Source organism: Narcine bancroftii, chromosome 5 (assembly GCF_036971445.1).
Source record: "Narcine bancroftii isolate sNarBan1 chromosome 5, sNarBan1.hap1, whole genome shotgun sequence".
Classification (NCBI taxonomy): Eukaryota; Metazoa; Chordata; class Chondrichthyes; order Torpediniformes; family Narcinidae; genus Narcine; species Narcine bancroftii.
The window spans coordinates 2,852,255-2,876,674 of NC_091473.1; the positions used below are offsets into that span (position 1 = coordinate 2,852,255).

A 24,420-nucleotide genomic window follows, 5' to 3' on the forward strand; every position below is an offset into this window, starting at 1 on the left:
CCCAACTTCAAAAGTGCTCTACAATTCACAGGTTAAATGACATTTCCCCCCCTGCAGAATAATGAAGTTTTGGTTTAATGGTCACCTGATTTGATTTAATGCACCTGTCAAGCCCCTTTGAAATAGAAAGGCATCCCAAGGTCTCTTCAATAAAACAATACTGGCAACAAAGTTCAAAGTGACTTTAATGTTTTTGACACATACTATTTTAATTTTATTATAGCAGATACAAGGAATCTGTAAGTTAATTCCAAATTACACAGCAAAAATTCTCAAAACAAAATAAAATGTTTGAAACCCATATATAATTATCATGCATACTGAAGCCGCTTCGTCATGTATGTTCGGTTAGTGAGTGGTTATAAAGAAAAAAGTTTTAACCACTATTAGTTTACGATGCTGAGATTGGATCTTTTGCTGAAAGAATTAGGACATATTAAATGCACTTGAGGAGAAGGCCCAAATAAGCCAACTAGAAAGTTGCAATTCAAAGCAATAAATTTGCTTTTATAAAAACTTACTGTCATTTGCATAGTCAGACATATATGGCTCTCCTTGCACGCAAACTTGTTCTTCAATTTCTGAAAAAAATGAGAAAAACTGTTGAAACAATGTTAATGGTGTGAATGAGAAGGGAGAGAGTTTGAGAACCAAGGCAGTTGCTAACTGTTTTAAGTTCCAAGCAAGGGGAACTGTTTAAACCTGTACAGTTAAACCCCTGGTATCCAGAATTCAAACAATCAGAAAAAAAACCCGAGGAAAATAAATAAGAATAAAATTGATTAAAAAAGGCACATTTAAAATTGTGAAAGTAAATATTCTCTGAAGTAACACATGAACCTTCGGTGAAGATGGGAGCGAATATTCAGCCAGTAGAGTGTTGCGGTCAGGCTTTGCTCGTGGCAGCTGTTTGAATAAAGTTGTGTGAAACAGCAATGGCATCACCCAGGATGAAGCGCTGGTTGATGCCGCTCACTGTTGGGGTGACTCTCTTAAAGTGCCTCCTTATCCCTGCTTAGTAAGAATAACTTTGGTCAAAGACTGTATCTGTAAACTTGGAGGGTGGGGAAGTAATTATCTATAATATTATTGTTTGTCTTTCATGTAGCTCCATGAAGGGGGAAGGAGCTTGCAGATGCAGCGACAGTTGAATGTTTTCAAAGAATGTCACTGAAAATAAAGTCAAATACTTTGAGGTTTATATATTCATGCAATTGAAGTTTTCAGTGCAAGGACAGTTTAATATGTTTGTCTTTTAAACGGTTTATTCTTAATGCAGGTGTATTAGACATTATAAGAGTAAATCTCAAGCAACCAGAAAGTACACTTTGGTACCAATCCCCACAGGTGCTGGATACCAGGGGTTTTACTGTATTTGTTCACTCAGATTAAACTGCAAATAAAAAATAATCAGTTATTAATAGCAATTGAAAGAATGTTGGAAAGTCATGCACTTTGACAAAAAAAAAAATCAACAAGCAGACTATTTTTTTTAAATGGGGAGAAAATTGAAAATACCCAGATGCAAAGGGAGCTCTAGGATAAACTGAAGGTAAACATGCATGTTGAGACAGTGGTGGTGAAGGCAAATGTAATGCTGGCATTCATTTCAAGAGGAATAGAAGAGCGGGGATGTGAAGTTAGGTTTTACAACCTTAGAGTATTAAGAGCAGTTTTGGGCTCCTCATTTAAGAAAAGATGTGCTGACATTAGAGAGGGTTCAAGGGAGGCTCACTAGGAAGATTGCAGGAATGAAAAAGTCATCATATGATGAGCGTTTGACAGCTTTTGGCCTGTATTCGTTGGAAATTAGGAGAATGAGGGGGAGGGGAGGGAGAATCTTATTGAAATACTTCTCATGTTGAAAGGTGCAGACAGAGTAGATGTGGAAAGGCCGATCCCCGGGGTCGGAAAGGCCGATCCCCGGGGTCGGAAAGGCCGATCCCCGGGGTCGGAAAGGCCGATCCCCGGGGTCGGAAAGGCCGATCCCCGGGGTCGGAAAGGCCGATCCCCGGGGTCGGAAAGGCCGATCCCCGGGGTCGGAAAGGCCGATCCCCGGGGTCGGAAAGGCCGATCCCCGGGGTCGGAAAGGCCGATCCCCGGGGTCGGAAAGGCCGATCCCCGGGGTCGGAAAGGCCGATCCCCGGGGTCGGAAAGGCCGATCCCCGGGGTCGGAAAGGCCGATCCCCGGGGTCGGAAAGGCCGATCCCCGGGGTCGGAAAGGCCAGGACAAGAGTGCACAACTTGAGTATTGAAGGGCATCTGTTTAGAACAGAGATGAGTAGGAATTTCTTCAACCAGAGAGTAATAAATCTGTGGAATTTGTTGCTAGACAGTGTGGAGGCTAAGTTATTGAGTGTATTTAAGACAGGTTCCTGATTAGCCAAGGCATCAAAGGTTATGAGGAGGTCAGGCAGTGGGGCTGAATAGCCTATTTCTGCTCATACGTCTTGTGGTTTTATTATTAAAAATACTAAAAACATTAGTCTCCTTTATCCATGGGGGGATAAGTTCCAAGATCCCCAGCAGATGCTTGAAACTACAGACAGTACTGAACCCTAAAATATACCCCCCCCCCCAATATACCTATGATAGTTTAATTTATAAATTAGGCATAATAAGACATTTAAAAATAATAAAACAACAATTATAACAATATTAAAAAAAGGTCACTTGAACACAAGCACTGAATATGATCTGTACTGCATTTTCGGACCAGAGCTAACTAAAACTGCGGAAAGCAAAACCACAGATAAGGAGGGACCACTATATTCACATTTCTGCCACACTTCTAAACATTTTGTGGCATTTATCAAATTGTGCCACATCTTTCCTAACCAAAAATGTGGCCTGAATGCCTATTCTTTAATGTTTATCATCAGGTCAGATCAATATTGACGGGCAAATCAAAGTATGATCACATGTCCAATTCTCTTCTGGGAGTTGCATTAAAAAAAAACAGAAAAATACCTTCAGTGTGAAATAACTTTTTTTTTTTAAAAAACCACAATACCTTTGCAGCATTGTAAACCCTCTGTATTGCTTACCAGGCTTCTGAGCATCACATTTAAAGCATCTTTCACGTCGCTTGAAGTTGGTTACTCCACACTAGCAAAAAAAAGGAAAGGCTTATATTATCAAAGAGATATTCATTTTTCATCTCCTCACAGTGAAGCAGGATAATTTGCAAATGAAAATCTGAACCTGGCAAACTGTTTAATAGAAATTTATAATTTAAAAACTGATATCGCACAAGGTATTAATTTGAATCATGCGTGGTTAAAGTTTAAAATCTCTACATATTTTCTGGAAGCGATTAAGAAGTCTGAGTGGAGAGCAATCTAACAAAATGCTCCATGTGGAAAATGCTATATTCCCACCATCAAAATCCTCAATGCAACTAATGTGAAATTACATAGATTATACAGCTGCTCATTGTCATCTACTGAACTCTAAAAAGGACGTCTTCCTTGAATCAAGCATTATTGAGTCTCATGCTACCGTCCTTAATTAACACACTGAGCAACTTGGTGTAAACAGTAGGAATGTTTTACATTTCTCAACTACATTCCCAAAGGGAGATCATGGGATGGCATAAACATGTAACATTACACTATTAACTGTAACTGTAAACAATCCCAGCAAAGTAGCTGGATGAAAGAGGAACCCAAACAAGGAATAAACCTGGTTCATAAATTCTTCACCCTTTCTGAAATAACAGATTTATAAAAAGAGGAAATCACACAATCCCTCAGTGTCCTGCTATTTATTTAAATCATAGATCTCCACCACAAATCCATTTACTCCAGGATCATATCAGGTGACACGGGTTTGAGTAGCAGTTTGCCTTTACAATGCCAGTAATTTGTGACCAGGGTTTGAATCCCGCGCTGTCCGTAAGGAGTTTGTACGTTCTCCCAGTGTCTGCATGGTTATCTTTAGGGGCTCCAATTTCCTCCCACAGTTCAAAAAACATACTGGGAGTGTAGGTTAATTGGGTGTAAATTGGGCATAAATTGGGTGCCATGGACTTCTGGGCTGAAATGGCCTGTTACCATGCTGCAAATCTAAATCTAAAAAAAAATTCAAAATTAAATTAAAAACATTCCTGGTAAACACATCCATAAATCTATACTTCAACCTTGAAATCCCCTCTGGCCTCAGCATCCAGAACCACTTTTCAGTGCAAACAAGATTTGCGGTAACAATATTTTACATTTTTCTTAAAGTTTTCGTTGAATTCTCTAGACGATCCAGCATACATTACAAATGAAAGATGAGGAAGTTTGTTTATATTTTAAAAATTAAAAACCTAAATCCAAACACCCATCATCTTTCTACCCTCAAAAGTAGGAAAATGTCAATAAAATTGCTCCAACAAATGATTTCTCTGTCCCAAAGGGAGAATTCTTTTGTAAACAGACCATGCACCTTCTGAAGCCGACAGTGAAGGGAAAGGAAAAATTAGTCTTTTAGTTTTTCCAGTGATGCATGCTGATTTATTAGAAAAGGGCAAGGGATAATCTTCTGTAAAATGTTTATAGAGACTATCTTAGACCTCAAGCTACTCTCTCACTCACTCCACTAATCTTTGGCTCAATACCCAAGATGACAGTTATAAAAAGTAAGTTTTTAAAATGCTAGTCTCTAAAAAGCTTTGCCAAAGCATTTCAAAAATATGAAATTTTCTCAATTTTTACTACCTTGTTGCAGCCCCAGTCTTCAAAAGGCTTTGTGCTGTAGTGCATCGAGACGGACTTTCCAAGAATGGTTAGATATCGCTGCTGAAAGCAAAGGGCAAGTCAAAAATCTATATAATGCAGAATAATTAATCAGACTACAAAGATCACACCGGTTGAGGGCTCTCAAGAAATCGGATATAAAACAAGCCTCTTGGAAGCAGATGATTTGGTCTCCGAGACAATCATGGATTTACTTAAGGCTGAAAGTGGATCACAACTCTTGCAAAATGAGGAATAGAGATGATTTTCTCACCCACCCAAAATGTAAATCTAAGCCTAGTTTGAAGATAAATTGCTGATTCTTCACTGCCATACCTAACACAAGAACATTGTCATTCCTCACTGAACATGCAAAAATAAACTTCATCCTTAGATTACTGCTTTATTTTATAATATCTGTCAACTCTCCTTCAATTTAAATAGACATTGTTCCGAGCAACATAAAAAGTGTAAGATTTTTTCATTAGCAAAAAATAGGACATTGCCACAAAATGCACATCTTCGAGTTTCAATACGAAAATCGGATATTGCCTTCAACAAAATACCTTCAAATATGTCACCAATTGCTATCCATTTTTAGAGCCATAACACAACTACAACCCATTTCCATGAATAGCACATGATCAACACTCCACGAGTAGCAGCTTGGAAACATTTACTCAACTGGTCAGGTGTCCTCACTAATTTTAAAGCAACTGAGGTTCTCTGAAACAACTTAAGTTTATGAAAAACAGAAATCATGTTCAACATTTCTGTTCTCTCGGAAAAGACATTTGAGTATTTATGCAACTTACTACATACATTGCATTAACAAATCAAATCAGATTTGAATGGACTATAAATGATCATCTCATTTCTTTCTCCCTCCCAAGACAAATGGCAGAAACTAGAAGTCACATTTATGAAAATTAGACCAACAAAACAAGCATGAACTACAGATTTTGGGATTTAAAACAGAACATTGCAGAGACTCTGAATCACTGGAGTCCTTTTGCAGGTGGAAGAGGGAAAGACCCAAGAAGCAAGCATTTATGATGTACAACGTTTGCACATGTAAAATGACAAAGAAAATGGTGCAGTGTTGCATAACACAGGCATCTTTAAAATGTACTTGAGAAGGTGTCACACGATAAAGGCCTTTAAAATGAGCTAATCACAATTTGTTTATCCTTTTTACTGCACACAATTAAGCCCAGGGCCACAAATATAACCACCCATTAAATAATGTTTTTCTTCCATAAAGGTATATGAAGGGTAACGGCTTTTGAGGGAAGGATTAATATTGGGTTCCTCTAGATCTTTTCTGCAGCATAAATACTTGATCCTTCCCCCTCCAATAAAGCTAGACGTGATGAAGCAACCTGGTTGGCTTCCATCCATCTTGTTGCGTCCTGCAAGTGATTAAACTCCACGAAGGCGAAACCACGGCTTTGACCTAGAGACAGCATTCAGATATAGACGGGATTGTGTTAGTCAGCGTGTTTAAAGTAGCTATTCATCATGTCGCCACGTGTTATGTAAAAATGTCTATACCTGTGTGGCTTCACAAGTAGGCTTATTGGTTTTTGTTTTGTCATCAAAGAAAACAAATACATTTGAAAACATTTTCAAGAGTGCACTTGAGATTTTACACATTCTTTGTAGTATTTTTAATCAGCCTAATCTCTTCCAATTTTTCAATGGGACGCAGCAATAATTTAAAAATTAAACACTCCTCTGTGTAACCTACCTGCAATAAAATACTTCAGGCTAATAAAGCTAGTTTCCAACATTCAGTTGATTTCAATATATTAATGTTTCTCCCCACGAGATTAAAATTAGGGTACCCATTCATAGGCTATTTTTTGGTTGGAGCAATCACCTCTGGGAAATCTGCATCAATAGTGAAGAGCTTTTCTGCAAATTCACATCCTAAAGACCCAAACTCATGAATTACAGCTCCAGAATCTTTCCACAGACGAAGATTTCATTAGCTACTATAAAATTCATTCTACTTTATGTGTGAAACTACAAATAATGAAAGCTTTGCACAATCTGAACAATCCTGATCATCACAATATTTTTTTTATTTTTGCAGTTTCATTGAACATGAAAGGAATTACTTTTCTTCGACTCAAACAATTTCTCCACAATTCTCCAACAATCAAATTCGTTTTGCCAAGCTGAACAATGAATTCAAATGTGTAATATCTACAGTTTATCACCAAATTTACTGTTACAATCCTTTGCTTTTTAGTCACCTGGACTTGATGTTTTATCAAACAACCTTCTTTAATCTCCTGCCTTAATTGTATCATGGAAAAACACTGTGATGGCACAAAAGTAATATTTGCAGCCACACTTTAAAATAGAGCACACCAATAAACGACACTATAGTCAGTAGCGAGCAAAAGCCAAGTTATAAATGTTTAGATTGGAGTGATGGCATTGCCAAGTACAATTCTCACCACTCCCAAAAAATGGTAGCATCAACTAACATGTGACAGAAAACTCTTGCCATGTGCAAGCGTTCATGTAAATGCAGTGCTTGAAGGGTCAATAGTCTTCCCATGTCTTAAATCAACAAACTCTAGGACCATACTAGGCGAGGAGACCCAAGATTTCCCTCCAAATATACTACTCCATAAGCAAAAGCACTTCAGCAAGCACATCTCACCATAATTTCACAATAAGACACATCTTAAACAACAAATCTGGGTCATGGATTGTGGATCTCAGCACTTAAATAGCAAATATTCTAGATTCAGGAAAATTGCCCGCATCATTGCTGGGTGGTATTGAGGAATAAACTATTAATACCATTAGTAGTTTCTGCCTATGTGATGAGCATTCAGATAAATATTTAGCAATTTGTGATACATCTGCAAAATTCAAAACTGCTAATATTTTAACTGTAATCTCAATTAAATACAATGCCAATTGGTTAATTCTGTGCAGCTTCTTATGGTTCCTGAGATTTTGCTGGGGATGATTTTCAAGTATTTATTTTATTAATTCTTCAATATGGATGAGGAGTTAGTGTTCTTACTTTAGAATTTTGCTTGTGATAATGAACCATTTAGAATGTGAAATTCTGGATTTCTGTTTTTTTCTCTCATGATTGTTGAATGAAATAGATATCTCAAAGATAGTATAGGTATATCCAATTTCCCTGACATCAGCATCACAAACTGCAAAGCCTACTCACAACCTCGTGTTAATATCTTTCTCATGATTAGGGTTAGGAAGTCACAGCAAATTCTTATAATCTACAGCTATATTCTTACTGGAGCTCTGACCCAAAGTTGATTCAGCTCATATGCCAAGAAATGCACATCCTTGCCATCTCGACCAGAAATAGACTCTTTACTTCTGCAAGGAAAACTTCTCCATATCCATACTATTTTAGCATTTCCCTTAGCTTGTATCCTAAAAATCAGTCCTGCAAGCTTCAAATGGTATATTCCACTAAAAAAAGTATCAATTAATTTTTGCAGGTAAAAAGCCTCTATTGCCTCTGCATACATGCAAGAAAATTAAAAATTTAAATTAAATTGGTTTCTCACCAGAGTAAAAATGCAGCACAGCATTCTCATTACCCCCCCCCCCCCCCACCAAATATTTTAAAATTGCAACCCCCAATGCCAAGAAGAGTTACTTTTCCTACAGTTTTCAGACTCCAGAATGCATCACAGGAGAGAATTAGATCACTTTTGCTCTATTCCAACTGAACTCCCTGTCTGCACTTCTGCATGATCTTGCCACATTATGCATGGGATGTCTATCTGGAAGGCTCACAAAAACAAGCTTTCTCACTGCATCTTGGTACATGTGACAATAAACTGTAGCCAAATCTCACAATTAACAGCAAAAATTAGTACAATATTAGAAGCTTTTAATAAAGTTTATGTAGATTTAAACCACACAAGATTTTTTTTAAAAAGGCAAAAATATTCAAAAAACCTTGCTGCACCTCATGACATTCTGACCCCTAAATTTCTCAAACTGTCCGTATTATTTTCTTTCTATTTCGAAAGCCACAAAATATTTCCTTCCTAATTTAAAGCAGAATGTCAAATAGGCTGTGATCATACAAGAGACTGATGTAATGCGGCATTGAAAGGGTTGTCAACTTTACTCGAAATTCATGTTACTTCAAAGTTCTCAATACCCAAGTGCAAAATGCTTTGTTGACCTCAAAGGTAAGGAAAATGTCTCAAAACAAGTTCAGGGAAATAGAAATAAGTTATGATAAGGGAATTCAAGAAAAACAAATGACTTATTTACAGATGTTGGATTGCAGAAAACATTAAGAGATTTAATCATTTAAATTTTTAAAAAACTTTTAAAAGCAATGTTAATTTGCCTTGAAAGCCATTAAGAATTGAAAGAGAAAGGGCTCAACTTTTAGAAGGTTAAAATATTATGGAACAAATCAAAAGGGCTTAAGTAATAAAAAAAAACATCCTGTAAACAGAAGTTAAGTTTGCATGGAACTTATAAAAGTGAGCCACCAGCATGAACAACCTCAATACTGATCTTTTTTTTTTGCTCACAGATCATGGACTTCTCTGTTCCAATTATAACAGTTTTTGCAGATTTCATGCAAGTTACTCCTAACTATTGATTACAGGTTAAAGAACATTCAGTTTTAAGTCAATTTCAAAGTACACATTCCTCAGACATAGCAACGATCTGTGGTCTTTCCCCACATTAAAAACACAAAGTAGAATATTTCTTTCTTCACGTACACCTGAAAGACCAGCCAAAATCTCACCTGAAACTTTACATTTCATCACTCGGACATCCTTGGGCTGAAATTCATCACTATCTTGAAATATTTCAAGAATCTGAAAGGAAAATGGTAAAATTTGTTGCTTTCATTTCTTGAAAAATTTAAAAGCATACATTTAAAAGCATACACCATTATATTTGTCTTCAATCAATCTATTAAAATGTCGTCTTTTGATACAATGTGATAATGTAGAAAATTGGATCAGCCAGTTTGCTGATGACAATAAGATTGGAGGTGTTGTGGACAGTGAGGAAGGTTTTCAAAGCTTACAGAGGGAAATGAACCAACTGGGAAAATGGGCCAGAAGGTGGCAGATGAAATTTAATGTAGAAGTATGAGATGTTGTATTTTGGAAGGACAAACCAAGGAAGGACATACATAGTAAGTGATAGGGCACTGAGGAGTGCAGAGGAACAAAGGGATTTGGGAATTCAGATACACAATTCCCTGAAAGTGGCATCACACGTAGAAAGGGTTGTGAAGAAAGCTTTTGCAATCTTGGCCTTCATAAATCAAAGTACTGAATACAGAAGTTGGGATGTTAGGGTGAGGTTATACATTAGTGAGGTCAAATTTGGAATGTTGTGTGGAGTTTTGGTCACTAAACTACAGGAAGGATATCAATAAAAGTGAAAGAGTACAGAGAAGATTTATTGGCATGTTGCAGGGAAAAATTCAACATGTTGGAGCATAGAAGAATGAGGGGAGATTTGATAGTTACAAAATTATGAGTGGTATAGACAGTAAATGCAAGTAGGCACTTTCCACTTAGAAAATAAATAAATACAAGAGGACACCTGTAATTAGGGTAAAAGGTTTAGTGGGAACTTTTTCCACTCAGAGAATGGTGGGAGTGTGGAATGAGTTGCCATCTGACTTGGTAAACGCGGATTCACTCAAGTTTTAAAAATTAACTGGATAGAAGGGTGCAAGTCAGTGGGACTAGCGGTACGAAGTGTTCGGCACAGACTAGAAGGGTCGAATGGCCTGTTTTCTATGGTTCTAATGTGTGGAAATCTCATTTCAGCTGTTCCACTCCAAGGGTGCCAGAGTATAATGTATTATAAACAAAAAAAAAATCATTTCCATTCTTTCATTGGAAGGTTCATTTTGCTGAAATACCCCAAATTAAAATAGACCTACTGCTTACAGATTCCTCTGGAACAATACAGATTCTGATACACAAAAGAATAATTTCCGTGGAATGAACTCCTTGAGAAAGGCAATAAAAGCAATTGTGGAGAAAATGTTTTGGATTGTAACTGACATTGCATCTACAACAATGGTTCTCAACCTTTTTCTTTCCACTCACATACCACTTTAAGTAATCCCTGTGCCATCAATGCTCTGTGATTAGTAAGGGATTGCTTCAGGTGGTATGTGAGTGGGAAGGGAAAATTGAGAATCACTGCTCTAGGCCCAATTGTTACTGAAATATTTTGCTTGGAGTTATGAAACAATACACGTAACGAGTCAATTAGGTACAATTAAGACAGTGGTTTTCAAACTTTTTCTTTCCAGTCACATACCACTTTAAGCAATCCCTTACTAATCATAGAGCATTGATGGCATAGGGATTACTTAAAGCATTGATGGCATAGGGATTACTTAAAGTGGTACGTGAGTGGAAAGAAAATGGTTGAGAACTGCTGATCTACAATCTAAATCTACCTTATTTACAAGTTCAAATTGACAACACAAAATTAGTTATATTCAGGAATATCAGAGTCAAATATATGTGCATTAAAAAATGGAATTGCTACCGTCAGTGAGAACTATCTCTTTATACTTGAGAAGTAATATTTGATACTTAGAAGTTCTGCCTCCCCCACAGTTCAGATCCAGCATCAATGAGCAAAATGCATTCATATCAGGATGGTTGGTAACAGAGTGGAACCTGCATTCCCAAGTGCTCAAAACTCCAGTCATTCTTAATGGCTGAAGATGCAGATTTGTGATGACACCTGCAGTACATTTTGTTGACAATATATTTTTAAAATTTCAGATAAATGAGGATATCCAAAACAAATCAGAAATCTTCATTAATCCGAAATATTTTCGGAGCTGAATTGACCTCACAGGCTAAAAAAAAATTCACATGACATGAAATTAGAATGATTGTACTCGTTTCAGGTAACTCCCTCCCTTCCTTTTTTTTCTCTCCAACTCTACCTCTCAAACTGCGTGCCACTGTCTCCCAGCCGCAAACAGTTGGAAGAATCCCTTGTCCCAGCATCAAGCAGAGCAGCTTCCTGCGCAGAAGCGGGACGTCAGGCTCATTTTATGTTCCCTTTCCTAAGCTCCTATCCCCTTCTTCACTACCTCCCTCTCTCCTCAGCACAACAGAGCTCCCAACACTGAACCTTCCCCTTGACCTAGTACTGCACACCAGACTCCCCAGCGTGCATGAGCAGTAGGCTAAGGGGAGGATTCAGAGTCAGGAGCTCTGGTGACCGGGGAGGCAGGAGCCTGCCAACTTGCCATTGAGTTTTCCATCGACTCTGAAAGCCTCCCTGGGGAAATCAGCAGTCGTGGTTGGTCAGTGTCAGGGATTTGCAGTGGCCAGCATTTTTTTGGTGAGAATTAAACATTATTTTAACGCTTTGCCTTCTCTTGTTGTTTGCTGTTGTTTAAACATTGATACAAGTAATTTGCTGTTGCTATTGGGCCGTTTTTAAAAATGATTAGTTCTCCGAAAAAAAACGTTTATCCAACAAAGGAATATTGTTTTGGTCGCCAAACTACAGGAAGGATATCAATTAAAGTGAAAGAGTGCAGAGAAGATTTACTGGCATGTTGCAGGGAAAAATTCAACAGGTTGGAGCGTAGGAAAATGAGGGGGACATTTGATAGTAACAAAATTATGAGTGGTATAGACAGTAAATGCAAGTAGGCACTTTCCACTTAGGAAATAAATAAATACAAGAGGACACATGCACTTAGGGTAAAAGGTTTAGTGACCATTTCGGATCATCAGAGTTGTACTATACTGTGTGCCGGGGATGGAAGAAATTGATGTTCAGAGTCACAAGTAGAGGACTGATTAAAGGACTAATCAGGCAAGCTGTTTTGTCTTAGATTGTATGAAGTATGAATGCTATTCGAGCTACACTCATTAAGGGAAGTGGAGAGCTATTTTTCTTTGTAGATCATGGAAAGGATCAGGTTGATCATCTATTATAGGATACCCAAAAGTGTTTGAGTATCCACAATACTTCGGTAGTTGATTTGAGTTTCTAGTCAAGGTTTCTAGTTGAGGGACTCAATAATTAAAATGTTATTCTAAGTTGTATGAATACTTTTTGTTGGAATTGGTGTTGTCACTCAACAAACCTTATCTAAAAATTGTTTGGGACTCACCTCACAATGTCAAGGGCAGAGTCATTTGCTGAGAAATAGAAAATGAAATTGAATATTGCACAACAAGCTTCAATCCTGAGATCGAAGAAAATCATTGAAGCAGCTGAAAATGTTAATCATTTTTGCTGGCCTAAGGATCTTGAATAGTTGTGTGCTTGGGACTGACGTGCAACAACCATAATTCGACTTATTTTTAATTTTAATTGAGACATATAGCACATTAACAAGGCCTTTCAGCTCATGAGCTCATGCCGCCCAAGTACACCAATTGTTGGATACATTTTGAATGGTGGGAGCACCCGGAGAAAACCCACGCAGACACAGGGAGAGTGCACAAACTCCTTACAGACAGCGTGAGACTCGAACCCCAGTCCTGATTGAGCTTAATCTCGGATATCTGTGACCTCAAGTTTACCAAAAGCCCTTGATTAAATTCTGCTTCGATATCTAAAACACTATTTAAGCTCTTCTCTGCAACTGAGCTCTTGGAACCATGTGACGAATTCTGATAAAATTCCAAACTGAGCAATGGTGGTCAATCATCAACAAACAAACTAAACATTCCTCGATTCAAAATAAAGGTTCCTTATTCAGTAATTCTGCAATTATCAAGTCATCCAACAATGAGGAACTTGACCAGGAAGAAATTTTGTTTTAGGGTAGTTTCAAAGGATTGAACTTCCCAGCTGTTATCTATTTACTTATCATAGCCAAATACCACCAATCCTAGTAACGTCCTGTGTTATGGCAAGCTTGCATCTCCCAAATTCCTGTATTTTGCAAGTTACCCTGGACATGCCAATTTTTTGCTAAGTTTGTTTCTGCTAATCATATCTGAAGGGTTAAAGACCAAAAAACTTATAGATCAACTTTCGTCAGCCCAGCCAAAATCAAAATTAATTACCAGATAACTATTTCCCACCAGGAATTCGTTCAACTCGTAGCTAGTCATTGTTAAACAAAGTTCCAGGTAGTTATACAGCAATTTGAAATATTTTATTCCTCATCTCTCTCTCTCTCCATAGGATTTCATAGTTATTTTGTATCGTCAACCATATCCTACTTTTGATATTCTTAGAATCCCAATCAACCCAAATTTTAGTAATATACGCACATCCTCCCTGGTTGTTGATGGCAGAAGACCTCTTAACATAATTGTTTTATTCTCCCTCTCTTCAGAACCATCATTTCTATAATCGTGGTCTTTGTAGTCACCATCGCAGTATTGGTTTCCCTCAGGTCTTTCATATCTGCCATCATCTTCATAATTCTGAAAGTAAAGATATTGTTAATGTTATAAAATCTTAATTCAATTTCCAGCATATTTAATGTTGAAACTTTAATGCTGTACAGATCAATTTTCTTGCATACTGGAAAGCAAGAAATGTTTCTTCCTTGCAATATTTTCAATGCATCATACTCAATCCATTATGGCCGTGGTCATGGTGCTGCCTCACAACCCAAGTAACCAAAGTTTGATCCTGACATCTGGTGCCATTTGTGCAGACTTTGTATCCTCTCAATTCGACAATGTGAGCTTCTCCAGGTGCATTTTCCTCTCACATCTCAGAGCGTGCTGGTTGGCAGTTTAATTGACTCATGGGTTAAGTGAATACAAAGAGAACCAAGGTGGCAGGGGAAGACAATGGTCATGTGAAAAAGTTTCAAGGAGTAAGTAGGGAATGGGATGAATAGGATTGTTCCAAGAGCCATCATAATGTTGATGGGTGAAGTAGACATTACAATTTGAGATGAATCAAGAGGATAAAAAGAAAGACACACCTGAATTGCAGAGATATTCTGGATTTGTTTTTAGTTAATTAAAGTCAGAACTAAATAACCATATAACCACTTACAGCACAGAACAGGCCAGTTCGGCCCTACTAGTCCATGCCGTAGCAAATCCCCACCCTCCTAGTCCCACTGACCAGCACCTGGTCCATACCCCTCTAGTCCCCTCCTATCCATGTAACGATCCAGTCTTTCCTTAAATGTAACCAATAAGTATTGATAATCAGTCTTTTCTGGTTGTTCAATTATGTGATCAGTTGACCACTAGATTAAAGCCTAAACCGTAACCTCAAGTTCCGGCATTATGTAATAAGCGAAATATGGCATTTCAGGGAGAGTTTGATTGCATTTGTCAATTTCTGTTTGGCAGATGTATGGATAGTGAAGCCATGACAGGCACAGAAAGAAGCCAATTTTGCCCTGTTATAATCACCTGGTACCAAATTTTATACAATTTGAACAAAATCAGCATAGATTGTTTAAAAAGAAATCTCCTTGAGAACTACTGGGTACTTAGCATGGTGTACTTTCATCAGTTTGATCACAAATGTAGATCAACCAAGGGTCAAGTGTAAAATTAAAGGAAAATGAATCATAGCATTTAAACCATAATGGAAGAATTGAACAAGATTAGGTCATTTGCTATTTTATCTAGATACTTTCTATTATATTTTCATGAACTACCTGTTCTTCTGCAGTAAGAATTTCAGTGCTATGTAAATTACAAACTCGCATCATTAAACCCACTCAGCAATCTTGTGGTTCAGTAATGCACCATTAAAGCAGTACATTGGTTAAGCTCCTGCAATGGTGGCGTACTAGATAAAAATCACATTGCTGCCCAAAGAGTAGCAGTACAAGAGAAAGCATCTTCCATGACAATGTCTTTCCAATCAGCCATCAGGAAAAGTGGAAAGTGTCGTTAAAACACCAAAGCAAATTCACTCACGAATAGAGTTCCAAAAATAATATTCAGTCCAGAACCTAGGCATGCTTGAGTTAAATCCCAACAATGAGGTGACAGCATGGCATATTCCACAAAGCACTGCAAAGAAGTTTAAAAAAGACCTACTATCACACTGCTTGGAAATCCAGATGGTTTGGCACCTGATTCCGTTTCAAATACTCCCTTTAAACTCAGCAGGACCCTATTCTAATGTTCCTTTTAAATTCAACAAGGGCATGTTTCCTATACTCGCTTTAAGCTGATTGGGATTGGTTTCAGGTGCTTCCTTTAACCAAGATCAAGATTGGGTTGTAAGGCAGCACCTTGAGCACAGCCATGATGGAGTAGAGTATGATGCATGGCAGATATTGCAAAGAAATATTAACCACTACTTACTACTTAATGGTTAATTGGAAATGTTAGATCCTTTATCCGGAACCCTTGGGGGACAGCGTGTTCCGAATTTCGGATTTTTCCGGATTTCAGAACAAAATCCAGCTGCCCCAGATTTAACCCCACCCAAATTGTGCTGCCGTATCCACCCCCTTCCAGTCACGCTAGCGTCTCTCTCTCCCCCCTCGCCCGAGTTGCGCTGCAACCTCTTCTCTCCCCCCTCGCCCGAGTCGCGCTGCAACCTCTTCTCTCCCCCCGCCCGAGTCGCGCTGCCCTCTCTCCCCCCCCGCCCGAGTCGCGCTGCCCTCTCTCCCCCCCCGCCCGAGACGCGCTGCCCTCTCTCCCCCCCGCCCGAGACGCGCTGCCCTCTCTCCCCCCCGCCCGAGACGCGCTGCCCTCTCTCCCCCCCCGCCCGAGACGCGCTGCCCTCTCTCCCCCCCGTCCGAGACGCGCTGCCCTCTCTCCCCCCCGCCCGAGACGCGCTGCCCTCTCTCCCCCTCGCCCGAGTTGCGCTGCAACCTCTTCTCTCCCCCCTCGCCCGAGTCGCGCTGCCCCCTCTTCTCTCCCCCTCGCCCGAGTCGCGCTGCAACCTCTTCTCTCCCCCTCGCCCGAGTCGCGCTGCAACCTCTTCTCTCCCCCCTCGCCCGAGTCGCGCTGCAACCTCTTCTCTCCCCCGAGTCGCGCTGCAACCTCTTCTCTCCCCCCCCCGCCCGAGACGCGCTGCCGTCTCTCCCCCCCCGCCCGAGACGCGCTGCCGTCTCTCCCCCCCCGCCCGAGACGCGCTGCCGTCTCTCCCCCACCCACCCAAAACATGTTGTTGTCTTTCTCTCTCCCTCCGCTGTACCACCACCAGGAAAAAAATACCAGTTTTTGCAGCTTTCTGGATTTTAGATATCTAGATAAAGGATTGTGTACCTGTACTACAATGTAACAAAATAAATGAACTTAAATATACTGGTATATTAATAGAGGTAATGTCTAATAGTTCAGAATGTCTGCTGATCGATCTGGCATCAAAATTTTGAGTTTTTAACCCTAACCAGAGCAAAGGTGATATCAACAATATAAAATAGGAAACCATCCAGTGACTGATTATGGGACCAAAAAAAGATAGATTGGGAGTTAATCTCAATATTGCTCCAAAAATTCCTCCATGAAACATCTGAACCAACCATCTTCCTCTCAGATACATTTGACAATTTCTGTGCTTAGAACATAGAAATCTACAGGACAGTACAGGCCACCTTCGCCCTAGTGTTGTGCCAATCTAATAACCTACTCTAACAGCTGCCTAGAATTTTCTGATTGCATAATCCTCCATTTTTCTCAGTTCCATGTAATAGGATCTAAAATAGTAATTCCCAAAGTGGGCACTGCCGCCCCCCCCCCGTGGGCAGTGGAAAGATCCAAGGAGGCGGTCAAACCTTCTTCTTCTTCTTCTTTGGCTTGGCTTCGCGGACGAAGATTTATGGAAGGGGTAAAAAGTCCACGTCAGCTGCAGGCTCGTTTGTGGCTGACAAGTCCGATGCGGGACAGGCAGACACGGTTGCAGGGGATCTTGTGATTATTCACTCTGCTGCAAAGTTTAATGAAGAAGCCAGTGCAGTAATTTTCTGGCCAGACTCAGGATGGCAGCAGTGAGCAAAATAAACGGCAATAAATCGTTCTCGCAAGAGCTGGTCTCGGTAGCCGCCACGTTGTATTGGTGTCACTACCTCCCTGCTCCTTTCTGCTGCCATCACTACACTCCCCCCCCACCTCTCAGCACTGCCATTAGCTGCCCCACCCTGCTCAGCACTGCCACTACCACGCCCCCTTGTAAGGGGGCGGGGATGTTTGCTCAGGATGTGGTCTTATTGCAGCTACCTCCTCCACATTTGCCAGCAGTGCATTCCATGCACCCACTACTGGGTATTTACTTCCAACACCTTAAAACTAAACCCACAATAAAATTCTAATAGCAATCTATAACAGACATAGAAAATAAACTAAACATACAAATGTCAGATAAGGACCATCCTGAATAAGAGAACAGCACTTGCATCTTACCTTGAATTCTTCCATCAACTTGATCTTCTATTGATAAGAATGGAAGGAGCATTATTACCATTCTCCACGACTAAACAAAAACCCAAAATAGGCCATGCATAAGAGAATGGGAGTGACATCAAATATTGTGATGAAGAGGCGCATACCTCAGAATGATCATAGTTCCTGTAATCTTGATGGCGGTCATTATTCCGATAATCACTGCGGCGTCGATCACGGTCATAGTCTCTGCTGTGATTTGGAGGAGCACGGTAATCAACATCTTTATAGTCATAGTCTCGTCTACCTCGGGACTCTCTATGCTCATCTCTGTTCCATTCAGAACCATAACGTCCACTCCGCTCACTTCGACTGGTTTCACTAAAATGATAAAAAATTAAAATGATAAAATTGTGCATTTTACATTATGCTAATCACCACTATCACAGAAATTAACTCAACGTCTCCCAGCACTATAAAAATGTTCTAGATCCACAGATACCAGTTTTTTGGCAACAATTTGTTCTTTAATTGCTTCAAATTCAAGCATATCAGCTATGTAATTGCATTTAAAGCTTAATAATCTTAAAGGTTGTATGAAAACTTTATATACTTTAAAGAATGCCAAGCTATCACAACAATGGGTTCACAAAAACATTAATTTCCCGATGTGTTACTTTAGCTAATGTAGAAAATTGATATTCAATGCACACATTGGTTCACAGATATAATCTAAAAGGAAGCTGCAAAACTATAACTACCAAAATTGCCAAACATGATATTTTTAATTTGGAGAATGCTCATTAAATATTGGCAAGAAAATATTAAATTCTAAAGCAACTAGAAAAGGCTAATTAAACATCAATGCAAAACTGAACAATTATACAAAATGTCAGAAAGGAAATTTTTTTGTCAAACTATTCAGTAAACAATAAGAAAATTATCAATGATACTGCCATAAATGCTAACTGAAGACCTCTTTCAAAAGATGCTTTAAGGATTACAAAATAGTATTTTAAGAGAAACTGCAGACACATTTGACAAACTTATGCTCTCTCCAAGTCAATGAACCAGTCTCAAAACAGCTCGTTTTACGACAGATCAGGTAATAAGACGATGACAGTGCAATAATGGAAGTAGGAAATAATTATTTGTTTAAACAAACATAAAATGCTGGAAATACTTGAGAACTATCCACAGTGAAAGAAATAAAGCTAATGTACCAGTTAAATGCCCATAAATCACAACATTTTGCCTGCTCTGAATAAGAGTCATGCACTTAAAATGTTAACTCTGCTTCTCTTTCCAGATGCTGCCTGACCATTGGAGTACTTCCAGAATGTTCTGCCTTTATTTCATATTTCCAGCTGTATTTTGGATATCTAAAAATTAAATTTTTACCGTTTATCATATTTATCGTAGCCCATTCTTATTGGTTATTGTGTAGTCAGTTTTTCCAAACTGTTTGGAGCAACAATCTGCAATGAAAAAGGAAAATATTCTGAATGTGAGGGGTGACATTAACAAATAGGGAAAGAAATTTGTTTTAGCTCTAACCATTTTCTTCCAAACCACTCACAATATCGTCAAGAGCTATGGTTCGTTATTTTAAAATTTCCAAACCTCCAGACACAAAATCTTAATGCCTCAACTATAAGTGTCCAGGCATGGATGAAATATGCCAAAACGGACATGCAATTTCCAATCCAAATTCCTCATCTGTAGATTAATCCAATAAAATCTTGCTGAAATTTTCAGTGGATTAATTTGATTAGAGTCCTAAACAATTTTTAAAAAATGAATAAACTAATTAATCTCCACTGGTTTTGTATTTTCTGCAGAAATTTTCTGCAGCACCTTGGACCCCCATTCGATGTATAATGGTGTCACAAAATATAAAAATCAAAATTACTGGCGAGTACAAGAATGCATAAAGCAGGCATTTTTATTCAAGAAATAATGAACTTTCAATATATTTTTTGATAAGTTTGCAACCAAGTTGGTTCATCTCTTCAAAAACAACACATTTACATTTCAGATGTTCTACACATCTATCAAGATCAGTATTCAGAGGCAACTCTTTTCTGTGATTTAAATAATAAAGATGTTTTTCACTGGATAGCAGTGTTTTAATATCTTGTTTGAAAGATGGCACTTTTGAAAGTGTCGTACTCCTTCACTATTAGGAAATCTCAAGTTTTAGCACTCAAGTAGTAACAATGAGACGAACACAACTGCTGTCTCAAATTAAGTGATTTTAGTAAGATAGCAAAATATGAAGATAAACAATCTTTAAGGCTTGATGAATAAATTACAAACTTAATAATGAGGTTTCTCATTTCAATAGAAGGAATAGGAAAGACTGTCCATGAAAGTAGTAAAATATTTGAGGCAGAGACTAAGAATGCATTTCTAGAGACATAAGAAAAAGGCAGAAAGACAATATTGGATATCTTGTTAGACATGAAAGCCTGCAGATGCTGCTTTGGAGTGCAATGCATAAAAGTGCTGGAGAAACTCAGATCATGCAGTATCTGTTAGAAACAAAGGGTAACCAATGTTTACTCGTCAATATACTGTAAATCCCCTGGTATCTGGCACCTATGGGGATTGGTAACTTCCACACAAGTGAAATTACTGGTTGTTTGAAATGGTATGCTACGTAATTGACAAGCTATCAGCGAAGTGTACCAATTTTAAACTTTCACATTTTTTAACCTATTTATTTCCACTTTTTTTTGCCAGTTGCTTGAATTCCAGATAACCTTGGTTAAACTACTGACAGTGCATGGGAAGTAGACACTAAATGTCTATTTCTGATTAAAAACATTTTAATTCTAATTTGCAGGATGAAATCAGTGAAATAAAGCAGTTTGCTATCTCTTTCTGGAAAATAAAAATTAAATCTTGAAAATATGATAGATTTGGTGATAATAGACAATCAGAAGATTAAAACAAGGCTGACACACAAGAAGCAGTGATCTGGGAATCTGGAGTAAAATCCAAATTGTTGGAGGAACAGCAAGCTGTCCAAGCCTTTGCAGAGCAAGCAATTTTTTTGTATTTTATTTACAACACAGTAAGCGGGACTTGATGAACAGTTTTGATCCTAAAAATCGACACCTCTTCTTCCCTCCCTCCTCGCCAAGTGTGGTGGAGAGGCTAGAACAATAAGGGCTTTAAAGAAACTCTTAGGCACATGAAAGAAAAATAGAGAATTAGGAGGCAACGGTCCAACTCCGAATCACGGGTCCTCTACCGGCATCACCTACGGCTCCTAGAACGCTTCCACCAGCGTTGTCTCCGCTCCATCCTCAACATTCATTGGAGCGCCTTCATCCCTAACGTCGAAGTACTCGAGACCACGCCGCTGAAGATCCAGTTGCGCTGGGTGGGTCACGTCTCCAGAATGGAGGACCATCGCCTTCCCAAGATCGTGTTATATGGCGAGCTCTCCACTGGCCACCGTGACAGAGGTGCACCAAAGAAAAGGTACAAGGACTGCCTAAAGAAATCTCTTGGTACCTGCCGCATTGACCCCCACCAGTGGGCTGATCTCGCCTCAAACCGTGCATCTTGGCGCCTCACAGTTCGGCGGGCAGCAACGTCCTTTGAAGAAGATCGCAGAGCCCACCTCACTGACAAAAGGCAAAGGAGGAAAAACCCAACCCCCAACCCCAACCCACCAATTTTCCCCTGCAACCGTGTCTGTCTGTCCCGCATCGGACTCGTCAGCCACAAACGAGCCTGCAGCTGACGTGGACATTTACCCCCTCCATAAATCTTCGTCCGCGAAGCGAAGCCAAGCCAAAGAGAGAGATAATACAACATACATAAAATTCTTTAACATTGGTCTACCACAAGGCAGACAGAGGTGCCACTTTGTCCAGCGCCCCTCACGGAAACCTGGTGTTCCTGGGCAGTCTCCTCCAAGTACTGACCAGGCCAGAGGGTTTAGGTTTTTTTGGAAGGTGCACAACTTCATGGGCCAATGGGCCCGTACCGTGGGCCAACATTCTATTTCTATTGTAAGTAGAGACAAAGGCTGCAGATGATGACATACAAATGGCATCATAAGGAAGATGGTGGGCAGATACAACATGGGTCCCAATAGGTGGAGATGAAACCAGAGAGGTGGGGTTGAGGAGAAAGAAACGAGGTGACAGGCGCTGGTCGGGGTTTGGAAAGAATGGGTGAATCAGGAAAGAGAAACAGATGTATAACAGGAGGAAAGTATTTTGCGGGGGAAGGACCGATTCTACTGACAGGTTAAAGTGGCAAGAGATCTAGATTCAACCGGTCAAATGTGTGGAGATCTGGAGGGAGGGTCGTGGAGGATTACAAACCCGTGGGGTCAAATGGGCCGGTTGCTCCGTCACGGTCCAAATATTCTCAATTTACTACTGATTTTTAAACATGAAACGTGAACAGTTATTTACTGTTTGTAACACTTGAAACAAAATGTGAATAGCAGCACTATAACATTTGCTTGGAACTTTTCCACCATGCAAAGAAAACTTAAATAGGAAAATAATATATTCCTTCGTTAAAGTAGACGTTGTATTTAACCACCGGAACCTCTTGGCTTTGAAGTAACTGGTGCGCATTTAAAGGCTGGGCCTGGCCGCTCTGCCGGAGCCTGTGACGTTCTGCCTTCGGCGGCCGATAACATCACAGCCGCCAAATTCATCTCGCAAAAACTTACATTTTTCACCAAAATACCCCCTTGGCGTCGTGCCGTCGATGTGGTATCCCAACGGCCAGGATATATCCGATATCGCCGATGAACTCTTCGTGCTTCGGCTCGACTTCCCGTCGCAGCCAACACCAACAAAATGGCGCCGGTCGTCTTTCCCCGAACCGAAGCCGCCGCGTTGTACGCCGGGAAAGAGACGATCCGCCCGTTTGGCTTCAGAAGGTGAACATCACGTGACAGGCCGGGAGCGTGGAGGTCCGCCCCGCTGGCTTCAACGCGGCTGGACGACAGTGGCACGTGTCAGGGGGAGGCTGGCTTCCACCCGGCAGAAGGATCGTGGCACGTGACAGAACGGGGCCACTTCAGAGGAAGGTGATCACGTGGCATGCTGAGCCCTGCAAGGCTTGCCCAATGGTTTCGATGTGGTTGAAGAGGGAAGTCATGTTGGGAAAGGTCTATATTTTTTCACTTTAATACAGATTTTGGGGAGGATGAGGAGCTGAAACGGGAAGTTCTTTCATAACCTCCTTCACCTTGGCTTCAGTGGAGCATTGAGTAATTGAACTCAGAGAGAAGGACTTTTCATTACCCTTCCTATACATTTGCTTCAGTGGTAAAGTTAGGGAAGGAAAATCAAAAAGAACTGAAAATACTCTGCAAACTAGGCATTTAGAGCCATAGAACATTACAGCACACAAGGGGCCCTTCTAGTCGGTGCTGATCCCTTTTCCTGCCTAGTCCCAATGACCTACACCTAATCCCTCGCCCTCCATACCTCTCCCATCCATGTATCTTTCCACATCCTACTTAAATGTTAAAATTGAGCCTGCATTAACTACTTCAGTTTGCAGCCTGTTTCACACTCCCCTACTCTCTGGGAAGAAGTTCCCCCCCTAATGTTCCCTCTAAATCTTTCCCATTTCACCCCAACACATGTCCTCTGGTTTGTATGTTTTCCCTCCTCCGTGGAAAAAGCTTACTTCCATTAACCCTATACCCTTCATAATTTTAACTACCTCTATCAAATCTCCCCTCATTCTTCTGCACTCCAAGGTGTGAGAAACAGAAGTACCTTCACAGAAATTGCTCAAGACAAAAATTGAGAACAAAGAACATTTATTATACAACAATGCAAAATTGGGTGCTTCCCCTTACCCTGGGAATACACACAGATACTGGGGCTGACCCAACTTTTATACATTTCATTTCAGTACAGAGATACCTTCCCCCCCAACATTCTTCTGCCTCCTGGATTGGTTTAGCATTAGGTAATTCTGCCCACGTGGATTCTAACTTCTTATCAGTTTATGTGCCTTCCTGCAAACTTGTTAGCCAGAGAAGTATCATGTCTTTGTTCTTCACTCATTAATCAATCCCTAAGACTTGCTAAAGCTATCTACTTGTTATCCTGTTTTGCAGATCCTTAGATTATTACACTTTTACAACCCTTCCTCTCATTCCAGCATCCCTTCACCCTGATTTAACCCATAATACTTCATCTCTAATGAGCACTTGCTTGACTCCTCACATTCCGGTATCCCTTCACCTTAAGTTAACCCATAATACTTTATTCTTAATTGGCACTTGCTTCCAGTATCTCTGGACTCCTAACATTCCAGTATCCCTCACAAAGGTATATTTGATGTTCAAGGGTTGGGATTATCCTGGGAGTTATATAGTCAGGATAATG

The 24,420-nt window shown here is 39.8% G+C and overlaps 1 protein-coding gene across 2 annotated transcripts in view; it reads right to left on the reverse strand.

Annotated features, from left to right (window-relative positions):
- LOC138763035 (RNA-binding protein 5-like) overlaps positions 1-22,910 on the reverse strand; it is a 46,676-nt gene extending 23,766 nt beyond the window's left edge. Inside the window, exons 1-9 of one of the 2 annotated variants that reach the window (XM_069936564.1) lie at positions 22,740-22,910; positions 19,436-19,512; positions 18,202-18,415; positions 13,991-14,146; positions 9,499-9,571; positions 6,104-6,177; positions 4,704-4,781; positions 3,048-3,108; positions 522-581 (exon numbers count right to left, since the gene is read on the reverse strand). In XM_069936564.1, coding sequence (XP_069792665.1) covers positions 522-581; positions 3,048-3,108; positions 4,704-4,781; positions 6,104-6,177; positions 9,499-9,571; positions 13,991-14,146; positions 18,202-18,415; positions 19,436-19,461 — 742 coding nt within the window. In that variant the 5' untranslated portion in view covers positions 19,462-19,512; positions 22,740-22,910. Of the gene's footprint in view, positions 1-521; positions 582-3,047; positions 3,109-4,703; positions 4,785-6,103; positions 6,178-9,498; positions 9,572-13,990; positions 14,147-18,201; positions 18,416-19,435; positions 19,513-22,739 lie in introns of both variants that reach the window. The other variant, XM_069936563.1, reaches the window with a different exon arrangement.
- Positions 22,911-24,420: the final 1,510 nt, after the last annotated feature.